The sequence below is a fragment of the Heteronotia binoei genome, chromosome 2 (assembly GCF_032191835.1).
Source record: "Heteronotia binoei isolate CCM8104 ecotype False Entrance Well chromosome 2, APGP_CSIRO_Hbin_v1, whole genome shotgun sequence".
Taxonomy (NCBI): Eukaryota; Metazoa; Chordata; class Lepidosauria; order Squamata; family Gekkonidae; genus Heteronotia; species Heteronotia binoei.
The window spans coordinates 90,214,799-90,232,044 of record NC_083224.1 but is presented as its reverse complement, the minus strand read 5'-3'; the positions used below and the strand labels follow the sequence as shown (position 1 = coordinate 90,232,044).

General features: G+C 45.4%; 1 protein-coding gene across 4 annotated transcripts in view; it reads right to left on the bottom strand.

The window, feature by feature from the left end:
• CELSR2 (cadherin EGF LAG seven-pass G-type receptor 2) overlaps positions 1 to 17,246 on the bottom strand; it is a 134,993-nt gene that overhangs the window by 85,424 nt on the left and 32,323 nt on the right. For all 4 annotated transcript variants that reach the window (XM_060231581.1, XM_060231583.1, XM_060231580.1 and 1 more), the window contains exon 2: positions 1,284 to 1,928. In XM_060231581.1, coding sequence (XP_060087564.1) covers positions 1,284 to 1,928 — 645 coding nt within the window. The remainder of the gene's footprint in view (positions 1 to 1,283; positions 1,929 to 17,246) is intronic.

The following is a 17,246-nucleotide window of genomic DNA, read 5'->3' as shown; positions in this document are numbered from 1 at the left end:
TCCAATTCACCAATTTTACTTCGAACACTTCTAGCATTTGCATACAAACATCTATAATTTCCCAGGCGAGCTAGGCCCGCCACCTTCTTCCTGCCACCTCGAGACTCTGGCAGACAGTCCATATTGTTTGTCACCTTCACAGTGGACAACTCTGGTCCGTTACCCGGAAGAAAAATAGCAGCTAACCCTTCATCTCTTTGAGACGAGTCCTCCCGAACCAGAGACATTTCATCTCCTGTCGGCTTTCCCCCAAGATTTAGTTTAAAAACTGCTCTGCCACCTTTTTGATTTTTAGCAGGTACCATATGTGGGAGATCTAGATTAAAATCCCCATTAACTGATGAAGCTCACTGGACAACTTCAGCGAATGCTGCATCCTTCAGCCTAATTAACATTACCAACTGATTTTGGCACAAATGAGATGAGCTGAGATTTGGAAAGCATCTTGGAGCCAAAATATAGCCTCGGGAAGGGAAGAGGTTGTGAGGGCAAGGACCCTTTCTCAGGGATATTCCAGGCCCTTTCTGTGAATTTCCAATTTCAATCTCTCACTTTTTTGAAGTAAGTTTCTAACCCTTTTATTTGTGAATATATAAGGACAAATGTGCAATCAGTAGCTTAAGGCAATAGCTCAGCAAATGTTTCAAATTGAGTAAAAGCTGTGGCATAACTGACAAACCTTTATTCAAAAATGTTCATAACATTCACTTTTTGTACTAATATTAACTAAATAAATTTAAACATATCAGGCAATAAGTCTTTTGTTCTGTAGTGAATCAAATGGTTCACATTCATGTCCCTCCAATGTACCCTAAAACACCACAAAACCTCTGGCTACAGGCCTGTCTGCACTAAACAATCACTATAGAAATGATAAATGATGACAATGGTTGGGATTCAACAGTATTCTTCACCAGCAGAAGGAGGAAATGAACAACTGAAGGGGGGAATAAACAAGAGGGAAACTGAAACACCTAAGAGCATTTCACACTGAGTGAAACACATTCACCCTTCATGCTGTTCCTGAAAGTGCCCTGTCTCCCAGGATCAACATTTTGGGGATCTCAGTGAACTGTATCAAAAGGAGGAAGACAAGAAAATTGGTGGAAGTGCCTTCTCTAAGCATAAAATTACAGATGGATCCAACCCTATAATGCCATGCAGAACATCCACAGTGGTGCAAACCAGACCAGAGAGCTAAATAAAGCACTAATGGATGAAGAAGTGGAGTCCACTTTATGGTTCCTTCCTCTGATGACCCCACTCCCCTGACCAACACTTACCAGTGTAGCCCTCTTGACACTCGCACGTATAACCTCCTTCACAGCTTTGGCAGCGTCCACTGTTTCCACAGGGATTAGAATAGCAGAGGTCAATCTCAGTCTCACAGTAGTCACCAGTAAAGCCAAGTGGGCAGCGGCAGCGTAGACCATTGACAGGGTGGATGGGTCGGAAAAGGATGGTATCAGAGGCAATGAAGGGTGCTGAGCTGTCAAACTTCAGCACTGAGACACAACGCATGTAATTCTCACAGGGCTCCCGCAGACAAATGTTATCATCAAAAGGCAAGACTCGCTGCTCTGAGATGGCTGCCAAGAGTGTGCGGTTCAGGTAAAGGCGTTCTTGCAGGTCCTCTGAAGGAATATAGCGCTCCCCATGAACTCCATCTGGCAATGACACGGAGAGACTGACATTAAGGATCTGTGTAGCTTGCACATCTGTGTCATTCTGGATGTTGAAAAGGACAACATGGTCCCGAGGGGCGGACAGCACAGTTGCCACCCCTTCAAGAAAAAGGGCCAAGAGAGGGGAAAGGAAACGTTCCTGTGACATGTTCTCTAGCCGCAAGGTAATACTGTTGGTTAGCATCTCATCTGTGATGATGGTCACCTGAAGTGTGCACTGGGCAGTAACACTGTGGATTCCATCTGTTGAAAAGCAGGAGAAAGAGAGTTAATGCAGTTTATACAACACAGAGTAGAAAGTACAGACCAACCTCCAGAGAGAAATTCAAGCACTGTTACTCCTTCTCTATGGATTATAGCAGTACCATTGACTCAACCTTACTAGTCTTGGTCTATGAACTTTTCACTCTGCCCTCAGAAACATGGAAGAGGAGGATATTAAAAACTGCTTCACCACTGGAAACACAATATGATGGTCACAATCCCAGAATACTTCTCTCCATCACAGATAGTGAACCCTAGTTATCACACCCCCAAATATACAGCTAGGACTATAATGCCTTCCTCACCCTAAGTACAGCCCCATTATTAGTGTTTATTTATCTAAAATATTTGAGTTCCACTTTTCACTTCATGGATCTACAAAGCAGTTTACTGCAAAACAAAAGTGTAAAAAAATGTCGAAACTACTACATAACACAATAGCTGCCACTAGGGCCATGAAAGAAGATGTTCACAGCATGCTATCAGATTTTCTGCCATACTCATTATTGAAGAGTTTAAAAAATTCTCTCCTGTGTGGATGAATGTTTTCTATCACACAGGAGTAGGAGATCATGCTTAGTTGTTTCCTTAAGCATCTTCTCAACCAAGGACACCACAACTCAACAGCTTCAAAAGAGCAAACCACTTGGGTGGATGTCTCCCCCAATCATGCTGACTACAAGGCTACCCAAGGATGTTTAGCAGTGTGTGTGAACAAGATTTTGGGGTAAGGATAGACCATAAATCAAATATAATCAGCCAGTGTGATGCAGCGACAAAAAAGCCTGACATGATCTTGGGGTGTATCCAGGGGTCGTTTTGTAGAAAAATAGGTGGTGGAGCTCATCCAGGAATCGTTATGCAGCTGCACCTAGTATTCAATGGACAAGGTGGGAAGGAAGAGGTGGAACTCTCAGCAAGATGTCATAGTCCTGCTGTACACTGCATTGGTCAAACTGTACCTGGAGTATTGTGCGCAGTTCTGGAGGCCTCACTTCAAAAAGGATGTGGACAGAATGGAGCGGGTACAGAGGAGAGCAATGAAGATGATCAGGGGCCTGGAGATCAAGCCGTTTGAAGAAAGGCTGAGGGACTTGGGAATATTCAGTCTGGAGAAGAGAAGGCTGAAGTGGGACATGATTGCTCTCTTTAAGTGTCTGAAGGGCTGTCACTTAGAGGAGGGCAGGGAACTGTTCCTGTTGGTAGCAGAGGAGAGGACTCACAATAATGGGTTTAAATCAAGGATGAGAAGGTACCAGCTGGATATTAGGAAAAACTTTTTTACAGTAAGAGTTGTTTAACAATGGAATCAGCTGCCAAGGGAGGTTGTGAGCTTCCCCCTCACTGGCAGTCTTTAAGCAGCAGCTGGATGAACACTTGTCAGGGATACTCTAGGCTGATCCTGCATTGAGCAGGGTGTTGGACTAGATGGCTTGTATGGCCCTTCCAACTCTATGATTCTATGAACATGTGCTCATGCAGTTCACATAATGGTGAGTTGCATTCATGGGAGCCGAATTTCAATGGGCTATTTGGTCTGCATATGAATAGCTCAACCATGCCTGATATCTAAAAAGTGCTGCTTCTGGGCATGCACAGAAAGGCATTGTGGAGTTTTGTGGTGTATGGGTGCTAGGGTTGCCAATCCCCAATTGGGGGCAGGGGATCCCTGGTTTGGAGGCCCTCCCCCAACTTCAGGGTAATCAGAAAGTGGGGGGGGGGGAATGTTTGCTGGGCACTCCATTATACTCTATGGAGACTGATTCCCATAGGATATAATGGAGAACTGATCTGTTGGTATCTGGGGCTCTGGGGGGGGCTGTTTTTTGAGGCAGATGCACCAAATTTTCAGCATAGCATCCAGTGCCTCTCCTCAAAACACTCCCCAAGTTTCAAAAAGATTGGACCGGAGGGGCAATTATATGAGCCCCAAAAGAAGGTGCCCCCATCCTCCATATTTTCTAATGTAGGGAAGGCATTTAAAAAGTGCACAGTTCCTTTAAATGTGATGGCCAGAACTCCCTTTGGAGGTCAATTGTGCTTATCACACCCTTGCTCCTGGCTCCACTCCCAAAGTCTCCTGACTCCACCCCCAAACTCCCCAGATATTTCTTGAGTCAGACCTGGCAACCCTAATGTGTGCACACAAGCACATCAGCCTAATAACCATGCCATTGAAAGAATCACAGTGTTTCTTTTTTAAAAATCACATTTCACACTTAGTTGTCTGGTGTGGCTATCTCTGTCCTCCTAAGTAATGACAGTTTGTACATCAATAGGTGACAAACAAGGATATATAAACTAAACTTTAAACTAAAAATAATAACCATGAGGTATTTCTCCTACTGTGCAGGTACAAAAGTGGCTGCAAGAGATAAAGAAACTACACTATCTACCAAGGTTACTGTGGAGATGCAATGCTTCCCAAAGGCTGGACTTATGTGTAGGACATAGCAGTCATATAAAGTATGTTCTCACCATGCCTCGTTTTATCAGCAGTAACATCAATGATCTTGGAACAATAAGTAAAATGGAGGGGAGAAGAGTATGTAAAATGCTTTGGATCTTCACTAGAGAGAAAGCAGGGTATAGATGAAGTAAATAATAAGTTCATCATGCAATTCTGCTATTACTGATTCACATAAACATGCTTGAAGCTGCCATATATTGAGTTGCTGAGTATTGTGATCTCTGGACAGCAATGGATTGCCAGTGCCTCAGGCAGAGAAAGGTCTTTTACCTAGAGATGCTAGAAATTGATGAAACTGTCTGAAGCCATGTAATAAGTATGTATCAGAAAGCCCCAGACAATCAAACACTTCAGGAACATGTTACCAGTACCACATTTTCTGACATGTGCATATCCTTCAGACATTGCAGAAATGATGTGTGTGGCCCATGGGCAGAAATTTGACAACCTATCTTGAGCTTTAATGTGTGATGCAGTTCTCAGAAAACTGCCATGCAAAAAAATAAATAAAATCAAAATTCAAATTCTACAATGAGTGTTTTCAGACTTAATGTTTAGTGTTATCATCCTTGACAGGCTAAATGTGGCCTAGACAGCTTTGCCACTGTTTAACTGCGAGTTTACTGTGGGGAATGGTTGCTTACATATAGCCATTGCCTCACTCTCCTCTACTTCTCCTTCTGTGTTCCATCCTTTTAAGGACTCTCCTTCCTGTGTAACTCCTACTATTGTAGTTACCCAACTGCCATTTCATTAATGAGGCTTCAGGAACTGCAAGAGGTCAGAATAATTAACAGCACTAGGGGGAGGGGGATGAATCTGTTTCCATGGACTGACTGAGCAAGAAACAGAATCCAGAGTGAGCACTTTCTTGGGGGGGGAGATGGGGGGGGGGAAGAGACTTGAATTCAGTCCTGTTTCAAATCTGCCTGTAGCACAAAAACTGCCCTTGCTGTACTGCTGCCTCAACTGAGTAGATGAACTTGATTCTGTTAGCTCTCCTGAACTTCTTGGTGGTATTTTACACCACTTAATCACAGTATCCTTTTGCACTACCCATTGACTAGATACCAACCAGTGGAGCTGCTCAGCTGTGGTTTAACCCTATGTTATAGGAAGGCATCAAAAGCTGATGATGGGAGCTCACTGCCCTACCCCATCATGGGAACTGGCCAATGGAGCACAACATGCTTCCATCCCATCCCTTATGTTTTTCAACATCAACATGAAAATGCTGGAAAAGTTCACTTGAAGGACTGGAAATCAGTAAAGTAAGTATGCCAATGACATCCAACTCTACCTCTCCTTCTTGGATCCCAGTGAGGTAGTGGGATCTTTGAACAGTTGTCTGTAGCAGTGATGTGGACTAATAAATAGAAATTCAATCCAGGTAAGGCAGATATGTTGACAGCGGGTCATCTGATAGACCTAGGAATAAGTGTTTTAGCTTTTTCTATGTAGTCACTCTCCCACCAGAAGGATCAGGTATGTAGGTCAGGGATATTCCTTGATCCACAGCTGCTGCCTGATTCTCAGGTTGCAGCAGTGGCCAGAGTGTTTTTTTCCTGACAGCTACAGTTGGTGTGCCAGTTGTGCCCCTCCTTGGAAAACAAAGAACTCACCACTCTTGATACATGCCACAGTAACCTCCTGTTTACTGTAATACACTCTGCACAGTGCTGCAACAGCCATATTTTCTTCGAGGGCTAGCCTGATGGATCATAGCAGTAGTCCTGAAGAAGCTGGAATGATTATCACTTTGGTTCCAGCCCCAGCTCAAAGTGCTGGCATTGGCCTCTAAAGAACTAAGCAATCTGCCAAATTCTACAATGTCTAAAAGAGCACCCACTCTCATATAGTCCTCTTGCGACATTCAGATCAGTTGGGGAAACCTGGTTTTGTGTTCCCTTGTCTTGTAATTTCTGGACAGTGGAGGCAGAGTGAGGCTTTCTTGGCTATGACAGTTAAGGTTGCCAAGTCCAATCCAAGAAATATCTGGGGACTTTGGGGGTAGAGCCAGGAGAAATGTTGTGACAAGCATAACTGAACTCCAAAGGGAGTTCTAGCCAGCACAATTGAAGGGACCACACACCTTTTAAATGCTTTCCCTCCATTGGAAATAATGAATGACAGGGGCACCTTCTTTGGGAGCTCATAGAATCGGACCTCTTGGTCCAATCTTTTTGAAATTTGGAGGGGTCTTTTGAGGAGAGGTATTGGATGCTATGCTGCAAATCTGGTGCCTCTACCTCAAAAAATAGGCCCCCCAGGGCCCCAGATACCTGCAGATTAATTCCTCATTATTCCCTATGGGAATCGGTTTCCATAGGGCAGGGGTGGCCAACGGTAGCTTTCCAGAAGTTTTTTGCCTACAACTCCCATCAGCCCCAGCCAACATAGCCAATGGCTGGGGTTGATGGGAGTTGTAGGCAAAAAAACATCTGGAGAGCTACCATTGGCCACCCCTGCTATAGGGAATAATGAGTGCCCAGCAGACATTTCCCTCTCCCCTTTCCCCACTTTCTGATGACCCTGAAGCGGGGGGTGGGCCTCCAAACTGGGGGATCCCCTGCCCCCACCTGGAGATTGGCAACCCTAATGACAGTCAACCTTTGCCTCTCCCTTTCTAGTAGAGTTCATCTGGCTGATTCTCTTCTGGTTTTCAGAAAAGTTGTATAAACTTTACTTCAGGAGAGCTTTTGGTGCACTATCATAACTAACAGAAGATTTCACAGCTTGTTCAGTTGCTATTAACTATTTTGCTGTATATACGTTTAAGGTTTTAATATGCTTATTATGGCTTGCTTGTATTTAATTGTTTGTTATATTCTGAAACTTACTTTGAAAGTCTAGTACTAGACTAATCAAATGGGATACATACACAAGACTTCATAAGAATCTAAAGAGAGATTAGTCCACCACAGCAAGTTCTGCCTACACCTGAATATAGTGGGGAAAATGTGACAACAAAATGCAGTAAACTCTTTCTTATCCTTCCCTATTATGGACATGATTTTATCATTTCCCAGTAATGTTTTCCCCCCCTCTGTTTCAGATACGTCTCTGTTGTGGATAAAATTCATATTTATCCAAAGTGTCTATACGGAGGGAAGTCTACCATACTACAATGAGAGGAAGGGATCCATCCAGAGACTCCCATTTCAGGGCTGAGGCTGATTTTCAAAAACTCTGAACAAATTCACCTATGAAGAAACAAGATGCAGGAAACAAGAGAGGAGGAACTGGAAGCCTGAAGCAGAGGAAAGCAGGAAGGATGACCTTTGTTTCTGCCTTGTGTCTTCTTGGCTAAACAAGGGAAGAGCAGGGAAGGAGATCAACAGAGCAGCCTGGTCAGGAAGCAGAAGAGGAAACTTGGGTCATCCTGTTATTAGCCATAGGGTTAAGGCCAGCTAGCAAATGCTGCCAGGAACTACAGGTGTTTTGTGACACGGTACTAAAAAGGCATGGTGTTAGACAACAACATTCCACATACATAAGAATAATACCATCATACTCATGCATCCTTCAATCAGACATGCAATATACTTTCCAGAGATGTTAGTGGGAGGGGGAGAGTTCAATATTTTGAATTATTTGGGGGGGGAAATAGGATTGAAGTTATTTTTATGATCTCACCCCACATAATGCAAACATATACCGGTATTATTTTAACATTAGCAATGGGAAATGCAGATAGCAGGATCACACTATGCTGCTTCCTGGAATACTTTATTGGTTAAAACAGTAATACAACTACTCGTTCCTTTTTTCAGCAGGTAAGTTCCTTGGTTTTGTTATTTTTTGATAATTCCGTAGAGCATTCCATTGATGACACTGTATAAAATAACAATCAAATCAGAAGTTGGAGAATGCAAAGCAAAGGTGAACTTCAGACATAATGCCTTGGGCTCATACTCTTCTCCTTCCCTTCTTGCGTTCTAATGCTTCAATTCCCTCACTCACTTTCTGGTTCAGGCAAACAAGCGTTTGCCATGATGTTCAACTGGATTTCCACAAAACACTTCCAAACCAGAACTGGAAACTACAATTTGGCTTGGAGTTAATTTATGATTTGCAGAAACTTTACTTTGCCAGATTGAGCTGTCATGATAAGCTATGATTTGCATGAAATACAGAAGGAATCCAAATGTGTGAGGGCTGGAGAGAGGGAATGTGTAAGCCTCAGGCACAGGCTTGACAGTCAAACCAGGCTAGGACACCCTCACTACTACACTGGTCTGTGAACTGGCTGGAGGGCTTCTTTCCCACCCACCCCGCCCCCACTTTTCTTTTTCAGAATAGCCTACAGTTTTGTCAAATGCTGTCAATAATTAACAGACTTAATCTAAGTAATGGCAGGAATTCAATGGTTGAGTGGCTGCTAGGGGCTATGATTGGTAAATATCTCCAGCATTCCCCAAAGTGGGGAATTTCCTTGGGAAAGTGGCTCAGCACTCATCTAGCTTTGAATAGGGTCACTTTAGTTGTATTTCAGAATCAAGCTGCACATGCTGAGAAAGCAAAATAGGAAAAGCTCTCTGAACTGCCCTGGTTAAGAATTGCTAACCTGCAAGAGATGCACCAACTTGGTTCCTATTAACTAGCAACCATATGGGCACAGTTGCATTCTTAGTTTGGGAGAAAGATTATGGCCTAAGTTTCTAACAGCAGAATCTGAACCACAGTGAAGATAAGACTATATAGGTTCTGAACTACAATAATTATTTGAAGCCAAAACGTCTAGAAAATAGGTAATACTTCAAACCAAAAAACTCTGACAAGGGAAGAAAGGAAGAAGAAAGAGTTTATCAGGTTCACAAACCTGTAGGCTGGCAGCTCCCATCTGGCACCTGCTTAATGTTACCCTTGAAATTAATTCTGAGGGTCCTAATCAAGGCTGTCAATGTACATTCTACTGTCACAGAAAAAGCCTCAAGGACTGGACATGGATAGAACTCTGTAACAATTCAGCTAAATGTAGCAAAAAGAAATGCCAAGGGGCAATGAGGCTGAGTGCCAGATGAGACAACAGTGGCAGATCTGTGGGTTTAAAGTTGGATCTGCCACAGACACATAGAAAAACAGAGCTAAGGGATCTGATTTTAACAGCAAAAAGTGCACATGAGTAAGAGCTACTCAATGGTCTCTTGGTCTGCAGCCTACATCCCCACAACCTCTCTCTCCAGTACTTTTATTTTAGCTGGGATCAGATATCAGAAGTAGGGATGCCAGTCTCCAAGTGTGACCTGGGAATCCCTGGGAATTACAACTCATCTCCAGACTACAGAGACAAGTTCACCTGAAGAAAATGGATGCTTTTTTTGTGGGGGGGAGGAATGTATGTCACTGTACCCTAATGAAGTCCAGGCTCTATCCTCAAATCTCCAGGGGTTTCCCAATCTGGATTTGGTAACCCTACCCCACATCCTCCACGGGTGCCCAAGGGAGACCTGACAACCCTAATCAGAAGTGCGCAACAAAAGCACTTGGGATGCCAAGCTCGGGGGGGGGGGGCATCTTTCCATTTACACACTCACATGCTATGAAAAGTTAAATAAAACTGTGCTGATTATGGCCAGATTGAAATTAGAACACACCAACCCCAACTCCATCATGATTAATTTGACCCTGGACCTGCAGAATTTGGAACTTTCCACTTACAGCAAGAAATAAACCCATTTTCCCTCAAGTAAAACACATAAGCTATGACAGGGGTGGCCAAACTTGTTTAATATAAGAACCATATAAGATAAACATTAGATATCTGAGAGCTGCAAGACATGAGTGTCAGATGTTTGAGAGCTGCAAGGCAGGCAGGTGGGGGGGTGGAAGGAGAGGTGAAAAGAAAGAAACTTTACCTTTAAATGCATTCTCCAAGTCTCTGGCTAGCTTGGCTTGGAGAAGTGATTTAAAGAGATAAATGGGGTAGGGGCTTCAAAAGCCACACAATATGTGTGAAAGAGCCACAGTTTGTCAACCCCTGAGCTGTGGTGATGTGCCTACTGAAATAGGCTATCCTCCTTCACAATTTAGTGCATGTTGAAAGTGGTATCACCCATTGTTTGCTTCAGTGTTCCCATCTGTTTCAAAATGTATTCAATTCCCTCTATGAAAATGGGTCTGCAGGTGGTTTCTACTTCTAATGTAATGGTGGAAGGGAGTGGGAAAAACTGCACTGGAAAAATTTCAGTATATAGAAGATAATGAGGAATATTACATGGGGCTTCTGAAATCATAAAAGGCATATTCTATAGCTTGAAGTTTATAGCATTGCCATGTGACACCACAAAGCCACTTACTACAGCTATAAGCTAGGAAGAAGCTCAACAGAAAGACCTGTAGACTGTCAGAGACTCAGAAATGATTCTGTTTTCTCTGCAACAGACATTGCTTCATTATACCTTCCTCAAAAAACCTCCAGCAAATTTAACAAAGTAGATTTGCTGAATGACTTAGTGCTTCTGCAGTTATATTTCTTTATTTCATTTATCCCCCACCTTTCTGCTCAATGGGGATCCAAAGTGGCTTATTTATTTATTCTTGTTAATTTGTATTCCACCCTTTCTCAAAAGCAGGCTCAGGGCAGATCAGAACAAGAGTTAAAATAATTAAAAACTACAAGCTAAAACCATAAAATACAATAAAACAAATAACACATATATCAAAGGTATATGTGGTTCCCATTGGGCACATTCTTTATATCAGTACAGCAGTAGGCCCCGAGACAAAATAATAAATTAAGTTAAATTTTATAGCATCATGGCAAGCAAGGGAGGCCAAGCAGATGGAAATAAGGATGTCCGCTGCCTCAACCAAAGGCCTGGTGGAAAAGCTCCGTCTTGCAGGCCCTATGACATTGCATCAAATCAGATAGGGCCCGGATCTCCACAGGGAGCTGATTCCACCAGGCTGGGGCCAAGGCTGAAAAGGCCCTGGCCCTGGTCGAGGCAAGCCGAACATCCTTTAGGCCAGGGACGGTCAAAAGATGCTGCAAAGCTTCTTACACTAGGCTTCCCAACCCTCCCGCTCTGCCGGGGGACCCCAGATTTTTCAGCCTCTTCCCCCGCTCCCCAAGAAAATGGAAGCGGGGGGGGGAGGGGGGAAGGGCGCCAAGGAGCGGGGCGAGCCGCCCCATCTCACCGTAGCTGCTCCTCCAGGCTGTTGGGCATGACGATATTTGGGGGGGGGAGGCTACGACCTCCTCTCCTCTAAAAAAAGAGGGCTTTGGGGGGGGGCGCAAGTTCCTCTGAAAAGCGGGGGGGAAGCTGGGTCCTGCCTCTTCCGTGAGTGGGTCCCAGGGCAAGACCACTGCAGCCTTCCTTGCCGGGGGTGGGCGGTTAGGAGCCACTGTCCTCCTCCGAAGAGAGGAGGGGAGGCGCGGCTGCCAGCTTAGCGCCCAGTCCCGCCCCGTCTAGGAAGGGAGGCCTTTCCCGAAACCTGTTCCCGCTTCTGACGGGTGCGGGAGGAGCAAGGAAGGAAGGGGCGGCTGCCCACCCACCCCCTCCCCCGGGCCGCCTCCCTGCTTGCCTCCTGGCCGGCCTGGGCCAGAGGAGAGCCAAGCCGACGGGACTTGCTGGCCTTTCTGTCGCCCGGGGAGAGCCCCCCGCCCAGCGCAGCGCAGATGGCTGGTGGCCTCGATCCCCTCGCCGGCCCTTGGGTGGGACTCGTCGGACCCCCTCCCCGCCGCCGGCTCTGCTCCCGGGTTCATTGGACGGCGCGGCTGCCATGCCCTTCCAGGCCACACAGGACAACGAGCTGCCGGCCCTGGGCCGCCCGCTGCACCTGGGGATGCTCTACGACTGACGCTGCAACACCTTTGTGCCAGGCAGGTACCTCGCCCTTCGGAAAGCGCCGCTGCACTTGCAGACCCCAGAGATTCGCCTCCTGCATTTAGGCGTCTTCAGCCCTAGTCATGTAAAGTGTCACAAACTTCCCTAGGTCTTAGTTACCCTTGGGATATCCAATCAATATATTATTTTAGGGGCACACACGTCAGACCACCTTAGAAATAATTTCCCTAAAACTAGACACACTCTGCCTCATACAGGTGTGTGTTCTCTCGGCATTAAACGCTGCACCCCCATGGTCTGTGGGCTTCCTTCGCTCTGGGAAATGCTGGCCATTTCTCTTGCTGCCTTCCGCAGACTTCACTTCTCCAAGACTTGGTAAATATTGCCTTCCTCAAATCAGTTTCCCTGCTGTGTCATTTTATTTTCCTCTTAGGTGTGTGTTCCCCATGTGCTCTGCATGTATGTTTTTTGCTGTTTTCTTTTTTGTAATAAAATACCTTTCCTGTTGTACTTCAGTCTGGTTCATTTTCAGAGTTACCCCTTCTTGTTTGCCTCCAATTATACTAATTCCCCCATTTAATTTGGAGATCTCTAATTTGGGTAACAATGTATGTAGGACTTTCTTGACCTTAGAGCTTGGGGATGGAAAAAAAACCCAGCAACACCATTTCCTGTGCCAGGTGAAACTTAGAGATCACCTTTGGAGGAAAGTCCAGGCTGGGATGAAGCAGAACATTCTCATTAAAGACACAGCTAACTCCTTATGTATCAGGGAGAGTAGGTACTCTAAGACCTGAACTAAAGGGCAGGTAAAAGGAGATAGCCATTTGCACGAGGCTGTGGACTTAAACTGGACTCTCTTCCTGGAATATGAGCACCTGGTAGAAAACTTTCTAGCTTGAACTAGGATATTGTGCATGTCAGAGGAGAAATGCAACCAAAGGGGCATATCCTCCACACTGTAAGGTGTAAGCGGGTCACATTGTGGTGCAGAACAGGCCCCTTCACAATTAAATCCACTTCAATTTGCATTTGATTATCCCAGATGGTGTGGCCTAAAATTAGGGTTGCCAATCCCCAGGTGGGGGCAGGGGATCCCCCAGTTTGGAGACCCTCCCCCTGCTTCAGGGTCGTCAGAAAGAGGGGGGGGGGATGGAAATGTCTGCTGAGAACTCTATTATTCCCTATGGTATTCCCATAGAAAATCATGGATAATTGATCCGTGGGTATCTGGGGAGGCTGTTTTTTGAGGTAGAGGCACCACATTTTCAGTATAGCATCTAGTGCCTCTCCCCAAAATACCTCCCAAGTTTCAAAAAGATTGGACCAGGGGATCCAATTCTATGAGCCCCAAAAGAAGGTGCCCCTATTCTTCATTATTTCCTATGGAAGGAAGGCATTGAAAAGGTGTGCCGTCCCTTTAAATGTGATTGCCAGAACTCCCTTGGAGTTCAATTATGCTTGTCACACCCTTGATCTTGGCTCCACCCCTAATGTCTCCTGGCTCCACCCCAAAGTCTCCTGGCTCCACCCCCAAAGTCCCCAGATATTTCTTGAATTGGACTTGGCAACCCTATCTTACACTGTTCTCCTCTTCAACATTTTATCCTCACAACAACTCTGTGAAGTAGGTAAGAGAGATTCTGGCCCAAGGTCACCCAACAAGATTTCACAGCAGAATGGGGATTTGAACCTGGATCTCCCAGATCCGAATCCAGTGCCCTAACCACAGCACCCCAACTGGCTGCATGGGATCTAGCTATACTGGAAGCTTTTATTTCACCAAATCAACACTTTTTATTAATGTCCTGTAGTTACTGAACTGTCTTGGTCCAGGACACACAGTGCCAGTGGTGGATTAGCCTTTTAATGTATAGGGAAAGTTCTCCAGTGAGCTACTGCCCTGGTAGTACACTGCAGGCCAACAAGCAGAGCTCTGGCAGAAGTGTAAGGACCACCTGGCTTAGACCGGGGCAGCAGTGGAGACATGAGTATAAGCAGAGCTTTTTGTCTGGAAAAAGAGGTGCTGGAACTCTCAAGAAGGAAATGAAAGAGAAATGCATGGGAGCCCCTCATTAATATTTAAACATTCGTTTGAGAATTTTGTTTCCTGTTCCCCAGGAAAAAAAGCCCTGAGAATAAGTATGCCAGGTGCCACTTTCCATGTTTCTGCTGGCAGGTCCAACACGGCTCGAATGCAGCTGCTAGCAATATGGCAAACATGGCTCTACTCATCACTTCTGGCAGGGGTCTGGCTAAGCCTTGATACTCCAGGGAACTTCCCATTTCCAGTTTGTTCCTGAAACAATGCACTCTCAGGTTGATGTAGGAAACAGAAATAATGATAGTGGAAGTCCAGGAGAACACCAGGTAAGCACAGATGTGGTTGGTTTGTAACATTTTAGGGCAGGGGTCCTCAACCCTCTGGCTGCGGACCAGTACTGGTCCGTGGCCTGTTTCCAAGTGGGCCATGCAGCCACCCAGCCCCCCCCCCCACAGCACAGCCTCGCTGTCCCCCATTTATTCCACTTTAAGGCCAGGGAAGGTGCCATGAAGCGCCTTCAGGCCGACCTCCCCCGACCCCTTCCAATCAGCTGATCCAATCAGCAGGGAAAACCATAGCAGCAGTGGCGTGCAATCACTGAAACAGCCGCACTGCCGTAGTTTTTCCGCCCGATTGGATCAGCTGATTGGCGAGGGGAGGAGGTCGGTCTGGAAGGCGCTTCACCTTCCCTGGCCTTAAAGTGGTAAAAACGGGGAGCAGTGAGGCTGCGCAGGGGTGGGTGGCAAGGCTGCAGGGGGGCAGGACAGAGGAGGGAGGAGAAATGGGGGGGAGGCGCCGTGGGGTGGGCCGACCAGCCCCGGGGCCAGTGCCTGGGACAAAATGATTGGGGGCCACTGTTTTAGGGAACCGAGAGGCTGCTACGGAACCTGGATGCTGAGGGCTATTTCCCATTCCCCCAAAATGTTGAATGATTTGTTTCCTCAATAAAAATTTTTGTTTTCCATCACTTAAATATATTTTAATTCAGGATTGCTATGAACTCAAAATCTCAGCAAATCCTTGGGAGATAAAGACCAAGAAGGTATATATGCTCTTTTTATACCAGTATTACTTTAAAATTACCTGCAGGATTCCAGCACTTTTCTGTCTTCTAAATAACTATTTTACCACTTGTTTCCACAAAACAAGCCTGACTTCAGTACTGGCATTTCTTACTGTTTGCCATAACCTGAAATCCTGAAATGTTGACTCCTGATCTTAGATTTGTGAAGCAGTGGATCTTAGGGGCTGGGCTTGGTTTAAAAGAATATTTCTAATCTACATGACAGCTGAGAGCACTTGAAAATGTCACTCCCAACAGGCCTCAATTCCAGAAGGCAAATCAACAGAAACTAACAGTGACAGGCTTTCAAGCGTGCATGACAACAAAGGAAAGTCTTTTGAGGATATGAGTTAAAATGTAGGAAAGGTGAGAGTTTGGATCACTGTAGGATTGTCAACAAGCCTGGAGAAAACATTCTGTGACTTTAATGGAGGCCTAACGTGTGCATTAATGGGCTTTTGGGAAATGTGTGGAAATGAAGCTGGCAAATAATATTCCATTTACCTTCTAGTTAATTGACTAGTATTTTTTTCTCCAAGCCTGTTGGCAGCCCTTAACCACTGTGACAAACTTTCCAAAGATGAGGTAGTCATGGGATGTATGAGTCCAGTACACACTCTAAATTCACTTAATCTAGGACAGGGGCGTCAAACATGTGGCCAGGGGCCGAATCAGGCCCCCGGAGGGCTCCTATCAGGCCCCCAAGCAACTGGCTGTCATTTGCTTCCTTCTCCCTCTCTCTTACTTCCTTCTGTATCACAGCTTGTTTTGCAAGGCTTTCTCTATCGCATAGGAGCTACAGAGCAAAATAGAGGCTCCATTGGCTGAGGCTCCTCCCTTGGGGAGGAAGAGTAGTAGGCAAAGCCTGCTTTGCCAGGGTCTCTCAATCGTACACAGAGCTACTGAGCCAAGCCTCTCTTCCTTCTATTGGCTGAGGCTCCTTTGCCCAGTTCCCTGGATCCCATGGAAGAAATACAAAGAAAGCACATTTAAGACCAACATGTGCTAATGTTTTAAGGGTGTTTTTTTTTTAAATCTTTAATTGTGTTTGTCTATGTCCTTTATAAAGTTTAAATCTCTGCTACCTAATCTTAAATAGGTACACACATGGCCCAGCCCAACAAGGTCTCATTTATGTCAGATCTGGCCCTCTTAACAAATGAGTTCAACACCCCTGATCTAGGAGTTCCAAGTTCTGGACAATCCATTGAGGTGTAGTAGTTAGGGTGTTGGACTAGGACCTGCCCTGACCTGGATAGCCCAAGTTAGTCTGATCTCATCATATCCTGAAAGCTAAGCAGGGTCAGCCCTGGATAGTACTTAGAAGGGTGACCAAGGAATACCGGGAGCGTGACCCAGAGGCAGGCAATGGCAAACCACCTCTGAAACATCTCTTGCCTTAAAAGCAAATCTAGCTCTCCACCTAGTAATGCATAGCACTAAAATAGCTAGAACTTCTGGCTGCCAGACAGTCTTAGGATCTCATGGCTATACTATACATAATGTCATGTGATAATTAATTACTAGGACCTGGGACACCTATATTCAAGTCCCTGTTCTGCCATGAAGCTTACTGGGTGATCTTAGCCCAGTCTCTCTTTCCAGCCTAAGGGAGTTCTTGTAACAAAAACCCAGAGAGTTTTTGTAAGAATAAAGTGGAGGAGAGGAGAACAAGGTAGACTGCTCTGAGCTCCTGGCCTGTCCCTTTAATTCAGGCTTAACGTGTACAAATGGGCAGCTGAATCTTCTCATGGTATGGCGGTAACACCAGCCAGTAAGTAACATCCCATTAAGCCTTTATTAAGCGGAAAGGGCTTCTTTTTTTCCTCTAAGCAGTTGGCAGTCCTAGAGGATGAGTGAGAACTGCCCAAAATGGTACTTTCACACAGTCTGGAGTTCACTGTAACTTTGAGTAGAGGAGGTACAGACT